Here is a 16,280-nt window from a genome sequence, read left to right as displayed (position 1 = left end):
GAGAGAGAGAGAGAGAGAGAGAGAGAGAGAGAGAGAGAGAGAGAGAGAGAGAGAGAGATAAAAAGAGAGAGAAAAAACAAGGTCGGATCTCTCTCACAGGCGGGGCCGCCCTTAATTAATTTAATCATCGATGAACCTCCCTCGATAATCCGATATACTCTCGCACTCGCACTGAATGTATTCCACCGGCACACCCTTGCTTCGAAATTCATTAAGGCGATACGCGGCATCCGGAGGTGGTTTTAATTGGTTCGTAAAATTAGCAACGACGATTTGTTGATCGGAACGTAATGCAAAATTTTAATTAATCCTCCTCGTTATACGTCCTGCAAATATGTGGGAGCGCCGTGTACTTTATATCCTCCTTTCAAAAAAAAAGGGAAGTTAAATGCTATTTTAAAGTAAAATGCTATTTTCTATAATTTCATATTCTAAGGGAACATTTTTACCGAAAGAATATTCCTCTTCTAATAAAGTAGAACAACCGGAAATCTACTAGATATTATTCTAACTGTTTCACCTTTTGAATCAAGAGGAATATCTTTACTTAAAGCAGAATGCCCTCTTACTAAAAGAAATTTCTATTAAGAAAAAGTCTTGTATTGCATATAAAAAACAAAATTCCCTTACACTAAGAAAAAATCTTAAAAATTTATTTGTGGTTTATTTCACAGAAATAAGCTTTATATCTTACAAATAAATTTTCAAATATTTTTTTCTCAATGTAACTTTAAGAATATTTTGCTTAGAACATTTTTCTATTAATTTAAGAAAAATTCTCTCGATGCCATATATAAGAGAATTCCGTTAGGGATGAGATTACACTTTTTCTGAGTGTTGAAACCGCGTAGTTTGAAAATACGACTGATTCGCCCTGAGAATTAATTCTACCGAATTAATTCAACGTTACCGTAATTGAAAGTTGTCATGTGCAAATTGATCTTCGCGTTTGCAACACTGGAAGAATGTACGTTACACGGCCACCCGGTACGGAGAACGGATCTTGCGCGCGTGAGGCGTCGAATACGCGCGAATACAACGTGTCCGCGAAAAGCCATTAAAAGCTGCCGTGGCAATGGCAATGAAACAGGTGCTGCGTGCGCGTTTTTAGGTCGCAGGCATCACCGTTAAATGGGATGCTGTGCTTCCTTCGAGAGACAGGCGTACACGTGTCTCCGTGCGAAGGCCGACGATATTTATCCCCGTACGAGTGCCTTCCTGGCGCTACAACGAGCGCGAGCGTGTCTGATAACGGTGATGAGATTGACAAGCCTCTGATAACTATTGACTTGAACGCGACGAGAACCGTAATGAACAATACGGACCAATGAATGAGGCAGTAAATGGTAAAAATAAGTTCCACGCGAAGTACTGAAATAGAAAAGTAATATGTGAAGACCCAGAATTAAAATCAGAGTATATAATCTAGACGAATACTCTCTAAAGTACAATCAGTGTATTCTTCACTGAAATGCTATATTTATAATTAGTAGTTCAATTAAAAGTATAGCACTGCAATTAGTAAAATCTCGCTAAAAGAATCAGTTGATAGTAGCAACTGTTCCTATTATCGATGCAGTTTGCAAATATAGACATAATAAAAATAAAATAATAAATAATGACAACAGGATAACAAAGGTAACAATAAAAGATAATATAAAGGTAGAATTGAGCAATGGAATAAGAGAACATGAAGACGAAAGTCCTTGTTCTGAACTCTATCTTTTATCAGCAAAAATATCTCTAAATGTAAGCCAATCAGAAGGCTTCTATGTTTTGAAAGACATTTTTACCAACAGGAAAACTTTTTCAGAATAAAGGCCAAAGTCAAGTGACAAAATATTGCCTTGTAAAATCGGCGAAGTTATATGTATGTGTGTACACGGCCAGTGAAAATTTCCTGTTACAACAGTCTCGGAAAGAGACGATAAATTAAGAATGTAACATTATGTACACAGAGAAAGTCCGAGATGTAATGTGATCGCCCGACAAGTTATCGTTGTCTATGTGCATGCGATTACACAAGAAAATGATCAAGTATTACTCGTCTGGCGGCTCGTAAATGCGATCGATTTAGAATACGAGTTAAAAGGAAAGCGAGATATGTAAAACCGGAGTTCACCGATTTCTCGGGTACTTAGAACCTGATCTATCCAATCGCTCCGGTAGCTTCCGCAACAGCCATTTGATATTTCACCGCGCTGGTTTCTGTAATTACATGTGCATTATGCGTGCTGTTATGCGCAACGACATTATCACAGAAGCTAATTTCCAGCGTGCGGGTCAATTGCTATTCGCGCCACGATTTTTATCATCACGCCTGTCAGCTTGCTTCATGAAACGCGAAGAAGCTCGCCGCTCGCGCTGAGATTCGCGAGAGTATTATCAGTCACGTAAGAAAAACATTCGCATTAGCGTCCAATTTTAAACTGTTACGTGACATGACGTCTCTTCGAACATTTTAATCCTTTGAGCCACACATCTTATTTCATGGTGAAGTTTCTTCAAATTTGACGTATGGGCGATTTTGGAGTTATTGATTAAGAATTTGACGTCAAAAAGTTAAAATTCGAAGTGGCGAGTCTAATATAACGATCATAAGTTTTCAAAATTAGCAATCTCGCTTTTAGCATTATTCCGAAATAACGATAATATTTTCTCGATATGAAAAAAGAGATATTTGCATTTTTGGCAAGAAACTTGCAGCAAATATATTATCAATATTTAAACAGTCTATTGAAAAAAGTAAGACTTACAGAAAATTTTGAAGAAAATGTAAAATATTGTTAATAAACTGTTAATGTTTTGATGCGTCGATTCCTAATGGTTAACTCTAAAATAATTTTTTACTAAAAAAAGTGTTTCTACGTTTATTTGCTTATAATAATTTAACAAAACTAAATATTCGAATTATATTTTATTTATTTTTAGTTCCTTATGTTTATGATAGTATATAGTATTAATATAATCGACTGTCTACAGAGTAGTTAGTTAAAATCACTAAAAATGAAGAAAATACATAGAAGATAAAATACTAGAATCCTACTGTGACTCAAAGGGTTAAGGCTCGTCCACAATATGTACACAATACAAACTTGGAGTATAAGATGAAGTAAGAAACAAAAATAATCTATTTCGCTTATGTCTACACTCTAGCCTGCTTACATCGGAAGTATTTCTCTCAAGTAAGAGAAGTACAGTTTATTCCGCGTACTGTTGACGAGTCTTTAGAGTTTCGCGATTCGCGAATCGGTCTGAGAGTGCGTCAGCAGCGACAGGTGCGCCTTGGACGGGAAATAATCGAGTATGGAAAGCAAGTACGGAAAGATATGCGAAAATACGTGGATATTTATAGACACTTAACAATGTTAGCGGACAAGCGCAGGCAAGGCCTGCACGGCGCGGCTCGCTGGTGAAGATGTGCTCGCCGCGGTTCGCGCACGTTCCGTTCTTTACGAACGATCGAACGCGGCCACGAACAATTTGCTACATCGCGATAAAATTCGCAGACTATTCTCCTTTGTTCGCCGAACGGCCAGCGACTCCGATCGGCCGATGCTGATTCCACCTTCGGCTCTATATCGGCGGCAAGAATCTCAAGGGTCGGGAGATGTGCGCATCGCGTCTTTATTGAAAGAGAGTCGAATTTACATTTTAAAGAGAGAAGAGATATCGCGCCTCTCTCTTTCTCTCTTTCGTGCACAATGTTATCATGCCGTAATTTACAAGAGATGAGAAATATCTCGTTGAGTATTTTTGCAAGCGGCGGCTGCTCGTCCGCAAGTTGTTCCGCCGCGTTTGCGAGTGCGATAGAAATGGCAGAAAATAAAAGATTCATCGAGCAGCAAAATCTGATTGTTCACATTTGATGGAAGAGAAGATCGTATTATCGTTTCAAGTATTAACGTTATAACGTTACAATGTAATCTTCAAAATTATCACAATAATATAATACATCTTTTCGGATGTTAATTTGTCTCACTACACTGAGAGAAAAATATCTAAGAAATACACGGAAAAAAAAGATTTGCTAATATATGGACAACTAAAAATATTAATTGCAGAAACAAATTTTCTTGCTTTTATTATTCTATATATATATATATATATATATATATATATATATATATGTAACTTATATATATATATATAGTTTACTTATATATATATATAGTTATATATATATATATATATATATATATATATATATATATTTAATTATGCTATATAAATATAATATATATATATTAATAAATCTTTTAGCTATCACAACTAAATAACTTTTACTATGAAAACAAGAAAATTTGCTCTTGCAGTTAATATTTTTAGTTGTCCATATATTAGCAAATATTTCTTTTCCGTATAGTAAATATTTCGATGGGCTAATAACATATATTTACTTACACATGTAAGATAATTTTTCAAATAAAAAATATACATATCTTCAAAACTTCAAGAAAACTTTAACTTTCATGAAAGCAATTGTTCACTCTACTCAAATAAATGAATTGAGTTTTAAATAAATATGCTATGAGCACTCACCCCAAATAAGTATTCTTTATTTTTTAGACGTTTTATTTCTTAGTATAAACCGAGATGAAACAGTGTGATTTATCTCACATTGAAATTATAAACATCACTTACTACAAAAATTGCTTTCGCGACTGTAATAACTTCGCCGTGTAATTGCAGTCACAAATGTTAAACACTTTTTTCTCAGTGTACATTTTATGCTGATTCGTGATTTAAATATCTTAAAACCGCAATGATTGATGCCATCTAACATCTGTCTTAAATCCCAAGAGACTTCTCCCTCTCCTTTTCTCACCGTTCGTTTCTGTCTTCTTTTTATTTTCTTTTGGTCGTTTGAACCGTACGCGGCCATAAATTAGTTATGAAATCGTCGTATGCGCGATGACGGACACGTCTGTGTTTGAGCATGGTTTATACCGTTGAAGAACTTTGCGTCGACATTCCACCGGCGAAGTCGCGCACGCGAATAATCGGCGCGCCTTTGAAATTGCTCGGCGCTTGCTTGCGAGTCAAATTGTCGGCCGTAGGCACGTACCTGAGGGACTTTTCAGGACGGGCCGAAGGTACACGGCGAGATAAACGCGAAAGAAATTCCTCCTCGTGCGCGGGCTTTAATAACAACCTCCTCCCGACTTGTTGCGCAATAAATCCGATCACACGCGGACATCCTCGCGGGCGCAATAGCGATAAATTCATACCAAGCGTCTGAAGGTTTTCCCCAGCGCGCGTGTAAGGACTTTCTCTCTTTCTCTCTCTCTTCCTCTCTTTATAAAATTCCCCGCGGTCGATTTATTTCTTCGACGAGCGTGCACTTATCCCGTGGCTTAGAGAGGCACGTCCCGCGCGAAATTACGCCGAAGAGATGATACTCGAATTTTTACTCGGCGCGCATTTGACGGTAAGATTTTTTTCTCTTTTCCTTCACACAGGCGAGCTTCCTTTCTCCCCTCTCCCTTCCTCCGTCTACGGTATTTTTCCGAATACCAAGACATTCCTCTCGTTCCACTCCGGGTGACTCGGACATGAAATACCCGTTCTCACGACTGCAGGTTGCAAAATGACGATTACTCCAGTCGTCGAGACAGTAATTGGACTGAGCGTGAATTTCGCGCAGACACATGATCTTTTTTGCTACACTTTCTCGCTCGGCGGCGTTAAAGCGTTGTAATTAAAATAAAAGGAGATGACACGCTCTTCTTGCATTAATTCGCGTGGATTTAAACGCGGCCGTCTATGATCTGTGCAGTCACCGGAAAATATGGGCTCGGAAGCCTGGGAGCTGGAGAGGAGGTACTCGGTGCCGGGAGCCTTGGATACCAGAGGCCTCGAGCCGCCGGCTAGCGAGGATCTGCACGCATGGTCGATTTACAGGTGAGCACTTGTACTTGCTTAAGGCAGAAGCGTATAATCCACGTATCTTCCTCCCCCTCCCCTCTCCTCTCTACGTACGGTGCCCGATCTAAATCGCCGGAGGCGGAACACCAAAGCGAATGCAGGAGCGCGATCTTTTTTGCTACGTGGAATAAATGGCCCGTCGAGTTTGTTCCTTCACTACGTAGCTTTGCGTGTCCTCTTTCTTCCTCTCCAATTAACGGTATTATTCGTATAAAGAGATATTAATATTAATTACTATTGTATGCTGGTATTATAATTATTATTATTATTCTTATTACGTTATTAGCGCGTTAGTACATGCTTTTCTGCAAATGTAAAATCTTAGAGAAGGCTGGGCTTGACTTCTCCCCGGCGGAAATCTTCATCCCACTCTTCTACGTTCAATATTGTGATTATCAAGGGGAATAATATCTCATTATTTATTTGTGTTCTTGTATAATTCTCAATCATGTCGACAAAAAGATATCAATACCGTGACGTGTGAGCAACGAATCGTTCTCGCGAGTCCTTTTTCGAGGACTGAGGATCCGCGGCTGAGCATTTCCTCAAATGTTTCACCGCGCATAAAGGAGGAGCTATTAAGCGTGGCGGAATGTCGATGTACGCGTGCATGTATACATGCATTTCCGCAATTCCGCAGGCAAAACCTGAACTCCGACTTCACGGACTCCGCGCTTGGCTCCGCAGAGAAGTCGCCGCTGCCCTACGGGAATTTCCAGCTACGCGACTCCACGGTGCAGAGCATACTGCGGCATCCGCGATACGGGCCGAAGAGCCCGCTGGCCAACAATTCTTATACGTACTTGAAATTCGGTCTGCCGCGCGTCCTGCCACCCAGCTCGCGGAATCGCGACGGTTCCAGCGGCTACGACTCCAGCGAGGAAGGACGACGCGTGTCGCATGCAGGTACGCGTACAAATCACGATCGAGGAAACATTCAAAGTCTTTGAACGAAAATGTCTTGTTCTTCTATCGTTTCCACGTTATCAAATGTATTTATCGAACTTTATTTTTTCTGGTTGCGCGAGAAGAGAGAACAGATTGAATAAAATTCGATTCGAGTCGCAGAGACTTTCAATGAATTACGTTGCTACTGTTGTGTCACGTATGTCAGGATCAAATGGTGCAGTTTACGCAGATATTTCGGGAATACAATTACACGGGATGTAGAGAAAACACTGTCTGGTCATCATTTACTTACCAGTCATACTCTGAGCGCAGGTGCTCCGATGCATACGACTTCAGTTATGCGTTCGGCTAGGAGTGACCCGGACTTCAGGCACGTCCACGCCATGCCGAGGGAGCAGGCGCACTCTCAGTTGACCGTGGCGAGGGACCATCCGAGGCTGAGGAGCGCCAGCGAAGCCAATCTTCTACAAAGCGCAATGAGGACCAATCGCCGACACAGCATTGCACCGATTGATCCTGGATACATAGCACACGGTGAGATCAATTAAATGGCAAATTCACCACTGTCAAATGCGTCTAATGTACGTTAGCATTAACAAGATTGAAACTGAAAACATTTGCGTCGCTTTCAGAATATTTCGAGGTCGAAATTTTGATGCTGCTTTGACCTCAACATTCCACTTAACGCCTATCTTGATAATTTAAAGCGTACAACGATCTTTTTTATTCTGTTTAACCTACTACTTCGCCAAGAGGACATCTTTTTAGAATCTACAAGTAGCATTTTGTACATTTTCTGCTAGTTAAAGACATTAGGATTTCAGTTTTTATGTATATTAATCCTTTCGTTACTAATTTTGTTTTTTTAAGATATGATTTTACTCTCATTTTGTAGAATATATTAATATAATATAGTTATATAATATAATATAGTATATAATATTAATATAGTTTCAGCAAAAAAATTAAAGTTTCATGATCACTCTTGCTTATATCTTAAATCTTCTTTGTTCTCGATATGAAAATTTTCTCCTGAAATATTTCCCTAACGCGCCGATTACTTTACTCAGCTTTTCCTTATTTCGAATCTTGTGAATTTTGAACGATCAGGACGTCGGATGTATGAGAAACCGCACGACTGTTTCGCAGGGCATGGTATTCTTGGGCCGGAAGGTTACGCGCTGCCATTGAGACCCGTACCGTGTCTGCAGCATCCGCACCTACAGCTGCGAGGTGTGGAGGCATCAGGCTCGAACGGGTTGCCGCTTCTTCGTGGCATCACCCTGGAAGCTGGCGCCGCCGAGGTGCTGGCCATCATGGCGACTACTGAGAAAGAAGGCACGCAAATTGTCGAGACGATTGCTGGCAGAAGGCGCATCAAGAGAGGCGATATTCTGCTCAATGGAAGATCCGTATCGGCACGTACTCTGAGGTACTTTCTAATCTTCTTCCTGCATGTGCGCTTTGTTGCAGTTCACGCTACTGAACTGCACCACGTGTGCATTGCGCAATTGGTAACGTGGTTTTGAAGAATAAACGGCTGTCTTAACCGCCCCGGGAAATTTGTGTTCAACGGAGAACATGAATATACAAAATAATCTTTAGTGAAGAGATGAAATCGTGTCGGTTAAGTCTTCTGTTTCCAGCGATATACGATTATAGCGCAGGAATGTCGACATCTTTATCGCCGATGAATCAGAATAATTGGGTGAAAAGTTTACATGTATTATCCGAGTACCTCTGACAGTATGTGTTGGCCTCAAGTCATCGGTAATCGGTTTGTTCCTTTCTAGATCATAAAACCGGCTATGACGTAGTCGGAGAAGGAAGTTTTAGCTAACCGCGGCTAACGGTAACCGACATTAGCGAAACAGGCTATAACTAGCCTGCTGTAACTAGGGAACGTATTAGCATGCAAATTTACGTGTAGCCGTAATAAGTTGAATAACGAGTGGTACTTATTATTCAATTATCACTTCAATTGTTCATCTAATTGTTGCGGCTGCGATTGTTGACTCACTCGCGTGATCTTGAAAAATAACTTTCCAACATCGCGTATTACGTGAATAATACTCTTGGTATCTCGTTCATTCTACGAAGCGTTACTTCCCGGAAATTTTTTTAAAGTGTATAAATTCAATTTCAATTCGTTTTTCTAGAGTAAAAATTCTATTAAAAGACAAATAAAATGTCTTCGAATTTTATTACCGTTGTCTTCTATCAAATGAGACGATAGAACGCCTTAGTGCAATTCAAACTAATATTGATAAGTAATCGAATAATTTTGTTTTAAGAGATTACGCGAAATGGAACATTCAATTGACAACATTGAAATCGAAAAACAGATCTCGCGTCGCTTACCTACCGACGGAGAGCGGCCTGAGTCCCGGCTTGACGGCCCAGCAGACCCTGCGCTTCTACATGCTGCTAAGAGGCGGCAGCAACACCACCACGCTCGAGGCCGAGGCGATTCTGCAGGAGCTCGGCTTGGAGGCGACCAAGCACTGCCTGGTGAACACCCTTACGACTTCCGAAGCCCGGCGCCTGGCTCTCGCTTGTCGGCTGCTCCAGGACTCGCACATCCTTGCCTTGGACAGACCCACGCATGGTCTGGATATTTTCGACGCCTTCTTCTTGGTCGAATACCTGAGACAATGGGCCAGCCGTGGTCAACGGCTCGTCATCTTAACCCTGCATCCGCCGACTTATGAGATCCTGACGATGGTGTCGAGGGTCGCGCTCACGTCTGGCGGCCGAATCATGTACTCCGGGCTCAGAAGAGACATGCTGCCATATTTCGCGCTCGCCGAGTTCCCCTGCCCCCCGTTCAAGAATCCGTCCGACTACTATCGTACGTAATATAAATTGAGTTGGATATTATAAGTAACGTGCAGTGAATCTATTCTGCTGTAATACGTGGTTGGTATCATTCAATCAAGTGCGTACAAGAGTGCCAAAACGTTCAGCGATTCTATGAGCGATACTTCGCAAAAAAAGACTAAATTAAAAAAATACTTCACTTCCGTGAATAAATTTAATAAAAATAGAAGAGAAAAAAATAGAAGAGAACAACAAAGTTAAATTTTCAGACTACACTGAGAAAAAAAATATTGGAAAATTTATTTGTGTTATATAAAGTTTATTTACACAGAAATAAACTTTATATTCCACAAATCAATTTTTCTTTTCTCCATGTATTTTCACATTTTCTTTATTTCGGCGACTAATATTCCGCTTGAATCTTTTAGTGAAATGATGAATAATATGCGTTATTGAGGAAACAAGATTTTTGTTTCAACTTAACTTCATCGACTAACTTGCCTGTTTTAGTTGATTTGGTGACATTGGATGACCTGTCGGCGGAGGCGATGTTAGAGTCCTCGCAGAGGATAGATCACCTAGCGGAGTTGGCTAGGACGAGATTGCCTCCTCTCAGCGATCCTGGGCCACCTGGTGCGCTACCTCCGCCGAGATCCGGACCGAACATATTTATGCAAATCTACGCGCTACTATTGCGAACGTTAATCTACAGTCAACCGTGGACATTGACACGATTGCTGCGAAAAATAATTATCGGAGCATCACTCAGTATCCTACTCGGCGCAATATTCTGGGATGTGGCCGGCGAGTCGAATCTATATCTGAGGGACAGAATAGGCTATCATTATATTAGTTTGGGGATCTTTTTCTGGCCTTTAAGTCTATTAGCGATGTGCGAAGTCGCTGACAGCAGGCCGAACGTCGAAAGGGACATTCGAGACGGGCTCTACGGTAGATTTATTTACATCCTCATGGAGGTAAGTTTGACATGCGAAAACCATGAATTTCGTTTCAGGAACCGAAGAAAAGTTACTGAGAAATGAGAATCGCGACGAAATATTCGAGACACTTGATTGTTCAGTCCAATTTTGCGACATGTTGCGTGAGTTAATCAAAAGTGTAACTACTTGCGATCAATCGAAACATATATCTAATTATAACTCACACAACTAGTAAAAAATATATATATGTATTAAAAAAATATTAAGAATGCAAAACAGAAGATTATACGCAGAAAGAACGTTTGGTTGGATTAACATTATTAATGAAATATAAGCGAACCAGAAAATTCCAGTTGAACTTGAATAGAATTCTGTTAAACGGAAATCTTGTTAATCTCAACAGAATTCTGATAACTTCATTCAAAATTTTTGGATCGTTTATATTCCACCAGAAATTTAGTTAATCTAACCAAACACACTTGTTCCGCGAATAAATTTAAAAATAGAAAAGAGGAAAAGAAAAGGCAGTGAAGATTATCGATATATTTTGCAAGAAAAAGACATCGACAAAGAGACCAGTCAGGCACGACGTCACGCGGGATGTTTTCGTTCGCAGCTAATCTGCAGCGTGCCGTCTTGGTGCGTGGTCTACCTGATATACCTGGCGCCAGCGTTCGCGATGTCGGGGCTGCACATGGTGCCGGACGAGAACCTAACGTCTCTGTGGAACTACCTCGCCGTCGGCCTGCTGTACCTGATGCTACAGCACCTTGTCTGCGTGTTCTTTGCTCACGTGTGCAAATGGACGTACCTGGCGGCACTGTTTGCCGGCATCGTGGTGGGCGAGACTACCCTGTCCGGCGGCGTGGCGTTGCACATGGACAATCTGCCGTCGTGGTACCAGAAGATCAGCCCCATGCAGTGGTCGTTGTCGCTGCTGTTGCCGCGTTTGCACAAGAGCGAGAGCATGGGCAAACTGGCCAACTGCAAGCCGAAGCAGATCCAAAGGCAGGACATTATCATCCAGGCGGCTTGCGAACCTCCCGACGGCGCGTTAGCCCTCCGTGAGATCGCCCTCGACAGGCTGAACGTGCGTGGGGAGTTGTGGCTGGGCATCGGCGTGGGCGCCGTAGCCGTGCTGATCGTTCTGGGCTTCTTGTGTATTAAGTACGCCACCCCAAAGAGGCCCAGAAGCGCCCCGAACAAACCCTGATCGCGAGGGTCGAAGGAAATCGCGTCTTCGCGAAAGGCAGAGTCCAGAGACCGTACACTTCCGGGTGCCACGAAGGTCGATCTATAAGTGCCTGCGTGTCTTTAGTTAGCCTCCTTTGTTACGACAGAGAAGACGCCTCGAGAATATTTTCGACGATAGAATCTGTTTTATTCGATAATGAGGAATATTGTGGACTTCAGTATAGCCTACCGTTTTCTATTTCCTCTCTTGAACCACTCGCACTCGTAAAGTCTTGTCTTCGCGTCTATCTCGCTGCGATTTTTTAAAGGGACGCACTTTAGAGACTCGCAGGGTAGACAGAGGCGGTACTGCGGAGTACAAAGCTTGAGAAGACGCTCGTCCCGTACAATAGGAGGCTGCCGTTGTAGACGGCAAATAAACACACTTAATACTGCTGCGTATATTGTCTTAACCGATACGTAATGTTGTAATCGTATGAAATAAACCTTCTTATAAAACGAACAATTTTGGCCCATCCTCTGTGACTCTATACGCTCAGAAAAATCTCTGAAACTTATTTGAAATTATTGGTCTATGATTTTAGATCGGCGCAATCTCGCGGTATAAAATGCGTTATAGAAAGTCTTGTGTTGAATTCAATATGTTTTACATGTTCCAATTTATCCGTCCCAATCTTCGTGTTAATTTAATCCAAGGAAAATATGCGAACAAACAATACAAATAGGCCGAAAGTCAACACAAAAATGTAACACTTGAACACTGTTGTGTTATTTTAACACGTAAAAATTAGAAACATGAACTCAACATGACATAAGGACAATATGTTAAATTAACACACGGGTGTTAATATTAAAAATTTAACAAGAGGACTTCTGCATGTATCAATTTCCACACAAATACAAAATTTTTTTTACCATGTGATATTCCAATTTTATCGCTTCAATGATAAGCAACATCGTCAGTCATGATGTGTCTAATATTTTGACCTCGATTTTAATAAACGTCCAAGAGAAATGCTTTTAATTTATAAATACCTAAATCACGATTGCAAGATTTAGATTCTAGTTGTGTATGAGGAATTTCTGTCTGCATCGTTCTTGCCGATTATTTCAGTAGAGCGTTTCCTCGCAGACTCTCGTTAATCCTTTTTACGGCGCGCCAAATCGATAACACGGCAGGGAATTTTGCTACCAGCGGACAGCACCGGACAGCTGTTTCGACAATGGGTAACTGATTTGTTCAGAGTGAGCGTCCACTCGTAGGCTCCATCTAGACATAACCGCCGATACTGAAGATACCTGTCGTGTAAATTATGAATTCCATTAGCGGAGGAAGGAACGTATTAACATCGAGATCTCGTTACGTTCATGAGAGAAGCGCAGCATTCGTTTTGCAGGACACTTCAGAAACATGAAGCACGCGCACGGGCTTGGATATTGCGCGGGAGAGAATATAAATTTAGATAAAAGAGGAGCGCACGACGACCGGAAATGCATCTCCACACGTTTCTATCGCGCGTTGTTCGGGGATCGATGGAGCGGCCATCCTTCGTAGGCGCCACGCTCTACGCAAATCGAGTTTATAAAGAGCCTACGAGCGTTAGACGTTTATTAGAAATCGATAGCACGTCGAGCAAATTTATCCCGTGGATGACGCATGTTAAGAAATGTAAAGTGCGATTAAAAATAAAAACAACTTGCTCCTTCGTCCGTGCCGCTGGCGGTTGGCGTCGTTATACTCTCTCTCCCTCTCTCCTCTCCTCTCTTCTTCTCTCTTTCTCTCATATGCGCGCGTGATACTTTATTAAAGAATCGAATTCCAGCTAACACGTTTCTGCGTTATCGTAAGGCAGATACAGAGAGAACGAGAAAGAGAGAAGAAAGAGCGAGAGATAGCCGAGTATCGTGAATTTATTAAGCAGATCCGATTTTAGCCGGTATCGGCCCCTATATTTAGCGTCGCGTTTAGTCGTTAAATACGACCGTCCGACTCCGAATTTTATTCGTCTGATACGAAGACCACATCCGGCGAAAATCAGACAGTGACGTGTATTCATCATGCTATTTCATGACGTGCTATTTTGCCAGCGCTCTTTTTATTTGGCGCGGTGGGCGATCGATTATTCCTATCGAACTATTCATTCTCGCGGTCGTAGTACATACGAGAAGAGTGCGCGCTCCGTATCGCAATTATAATTCACTTTTACGTAAGCGCGCTTACTTTCATCGCGATCGAGCTTGCAATTAATTACGCCAATTAGCGCCGACGTTCGTCGAACTCGGCAACGTTGCGCGCCGCGTGAGATCGTTTATCGCTATCGTGCCTATCTCCGCCCGGACGATCTCGCGAGCAGATATGAGAACGGGATGATAAAACTGTCAAGAATGGAAGGATTCCAGTCACGCTGTGATTCATGTGCGCGTACGCCTATCTCGAGTGGCATCTCGCGTTGATTCGTCAAGACTGCGAACGTTTTAAAAAATCGTATGCTACAGGCCGACGCAAATGTCGATCTTCAAATCGATGTATCATTTATTAGAATATTCAAAGTTATGTAAAATCCTATGAAAAGAAGTGAAAGTTGGCCGCACTCTTTCTACAAAAGTCTTTTCGTCTGTTTAATTGCGCAATTTATGATTTAAAAGTTCCAGAACGCGATTTTTTTCAGTAAAACTCTAAAATCTCACCGAAAATTGCGTTCTAAGCTATAAACTGTCTAAAAGATAACGTCGGACATTTTTCAATTGATATAAAAAACAAGCTTGTAGTAAATAATTAAAAAATAAGAAATAAAATTTTTTCTAACAAAAATATGAACTTTGCCTCCGAAAACTTCAAAATCATTAGAAAGTATGAAATAATATTGACCCAATATTTCTATGTACTTGCAATTCTATCCTAATATTCTAATGATGTTAAAAGTCAGCACCAAAAGACAATATAGATAAGTATCTAATTACGTATAAATGCAGAGAGATAATAGATAATGAAAAGAACATATGATTATTGACTCAATTAGTCAGGTTTTCGCGTCGACTTCTAATATCATTCGAATATTAGGACAGGATTGTAAATATATTGTTACACTCCGAGAAAAGATGTTTGGTACTTGTAACTATAATGATCATTTTTTGTTTCAGTGTATAGAAATATTGAATGAAAATTATTTCCTATCTTTAAGGGTTTTTGAAGTGTGTTTTTGAAGGAGATTTATATTTGTTAAAAAAATTTTTTATTATAATGCCATATCTACTGTTAATGTTCCCAAACACTATGACGCTGATTTATCTGTCGAAGACGAAGAATTAAAGGACGTGTCTGTAGTGACGCAGCACAAAGCCAACATCTAACGTAAGAGAAGCTTGAAGTTTTTAGGGCTTAGCGGAGAAGCCCTGTCCAAAGCTTCACTCGCGCACACCTACACATTCGATTTAATTTTTTTTTCTTCGCATCAACGAGTGGGCGGCGCAATCTCGCTTCGGAAATATCGCCGGTAAATGTCAGTGATATCGTAAAAAGTAGAGATTAGTGTGACTTTCGAGGTAACGCGCTTAAGCTCTCTCTCACATACACACACACTCTCATACATATATACTTTCTCTCTCTCTCTCTCTCTCTCTCTCTCTCTCTCTCTCTCTCTCTCTCTATCTTTCGTAGGATACCCGTGTATTTATATAATTCTACGTGATATTAATTTGCACGGGCAGAAACGCGAATGTTAAATTTTGCCCGGAACCAATATAATGTCGGCTTTGCTTCTACAAATATCACGCCGACGTGAATATCCGTCCGTTTTGATATATAGAGGACGAGGAAAAAACAGAAGAGAGCCCGGATTACGGTCGTTAAATTAAATTCACAAATGAACAGGTTTCCAACAGAAGTGGAATCGATATTCCGCCGCTGTTTGCGAAAGACTCGGCGTCCCGCTTTCGTGCCGATCGTATTAGGCGCGGAAATTCGTTATGTAACACGTTACAAGCAGACTCCTTGAGACGAGGCGAATGCCGATCCTGCAAAAGGAACTGTCCGCGCAAGTATCGGAATTCACAGCTCGGACATCGAGTCTAAATAAAGCGAAGTCGTCGCGTACAATGAATCGGGTCTCCTTTGTAACACGCTCGTATCAGCAACGGTACAGGACGTTTCACGAGTACCTGCGGTACACCGTATCCTATTTGTACTCCTGTTCTATCATATTCGCGAATCGTATCTTTCCCTTGGACGGATCTCTCAGGTGAATTTTAGCAGATCGTCCACATCGAATTGAAAAGTGAGTCGCTCTACGGGGAATTTCGAGAAGACGATTCTCAAGGCAGTTTCTTGCCTCATCGCGAGCCTCTAACGGATCTCCTCTGCAGATCCTAGCGCCGAGCCTGTCACACGTGGGACAGCCAGTACAGCTGATTTCTCAATGAATCGACCTTTGTACGGACGGCCCACAAGAAACTCGTTCATCGCGCTTAGGAGAGAGAGAAAGAGAGACG

General features: G+C 41.3%; 1 protein-coding gene across 1 annotated transcript in view; it reads left to right on the top strand.

Annotated features, from left to right (window-relative positions):
• The window catches only part of LOC116847452 (ATP-binding cassette sub-family G member 5), a 21,907-nt gene extending 9,613 nt beyond the window's left edge, over nt 1-12,294 (top strand). The window contains exons 2-8 of the mRNA XM_032822462.1: nt 5,780-5,904; nt 6,569-6,834; nt 7,150-7,371; nt 7,987-8,269; nt 9,183-9,688; nt 10,168-10,634; nt 11,215-12,294. Coding sequence (XP_032678353.1) covers nt 5,792-5,904; nt 6,569-6,834; nt 7,150-7,371; nt 7,987-8,269; nt 9,183-9,688; nt 10,168-10,634; nt 11,215-11,811 — 2,454 coding nt within the window. The 5' untranslated portion in view covers nt 5,780-5,791 and the 3' untranslated portion in view covers nt 11,812-12,294. The remainder of the gene's footprint in view (nt 1-5,779; nt 5,905-6,568; nt 6,835-7,149; nt 7,372-7,986; nt 8,270-9,182; nt 9,689-10,167; nt 10,635-11,214) is intronic.
• Nucleotides 12,295-16,280: the final 3,986 nt, after the last annotated feature.

Source organism: Odontomachus brunneus, unplaced genomic scaffold (genome assembly GCF_010583005.1).
Source record: "Odontomachus brunneus isolate Ranch 3 - 2012 unplaced genomic scaffold, Obru_v1 Obru_scaffold_078, whole genome shotgun sequence".
Classification (NCBI taxonomy): domain Eukaryota; kingdom Metazoa; phylum Arthropoda; class Insecta; order Hymenoptera; family Formicidae; genus Odontomachus; species Odontomachus brunneus.
This window is presented reverse-complemented; position numbering and strand designations above follow the sequence as displayed.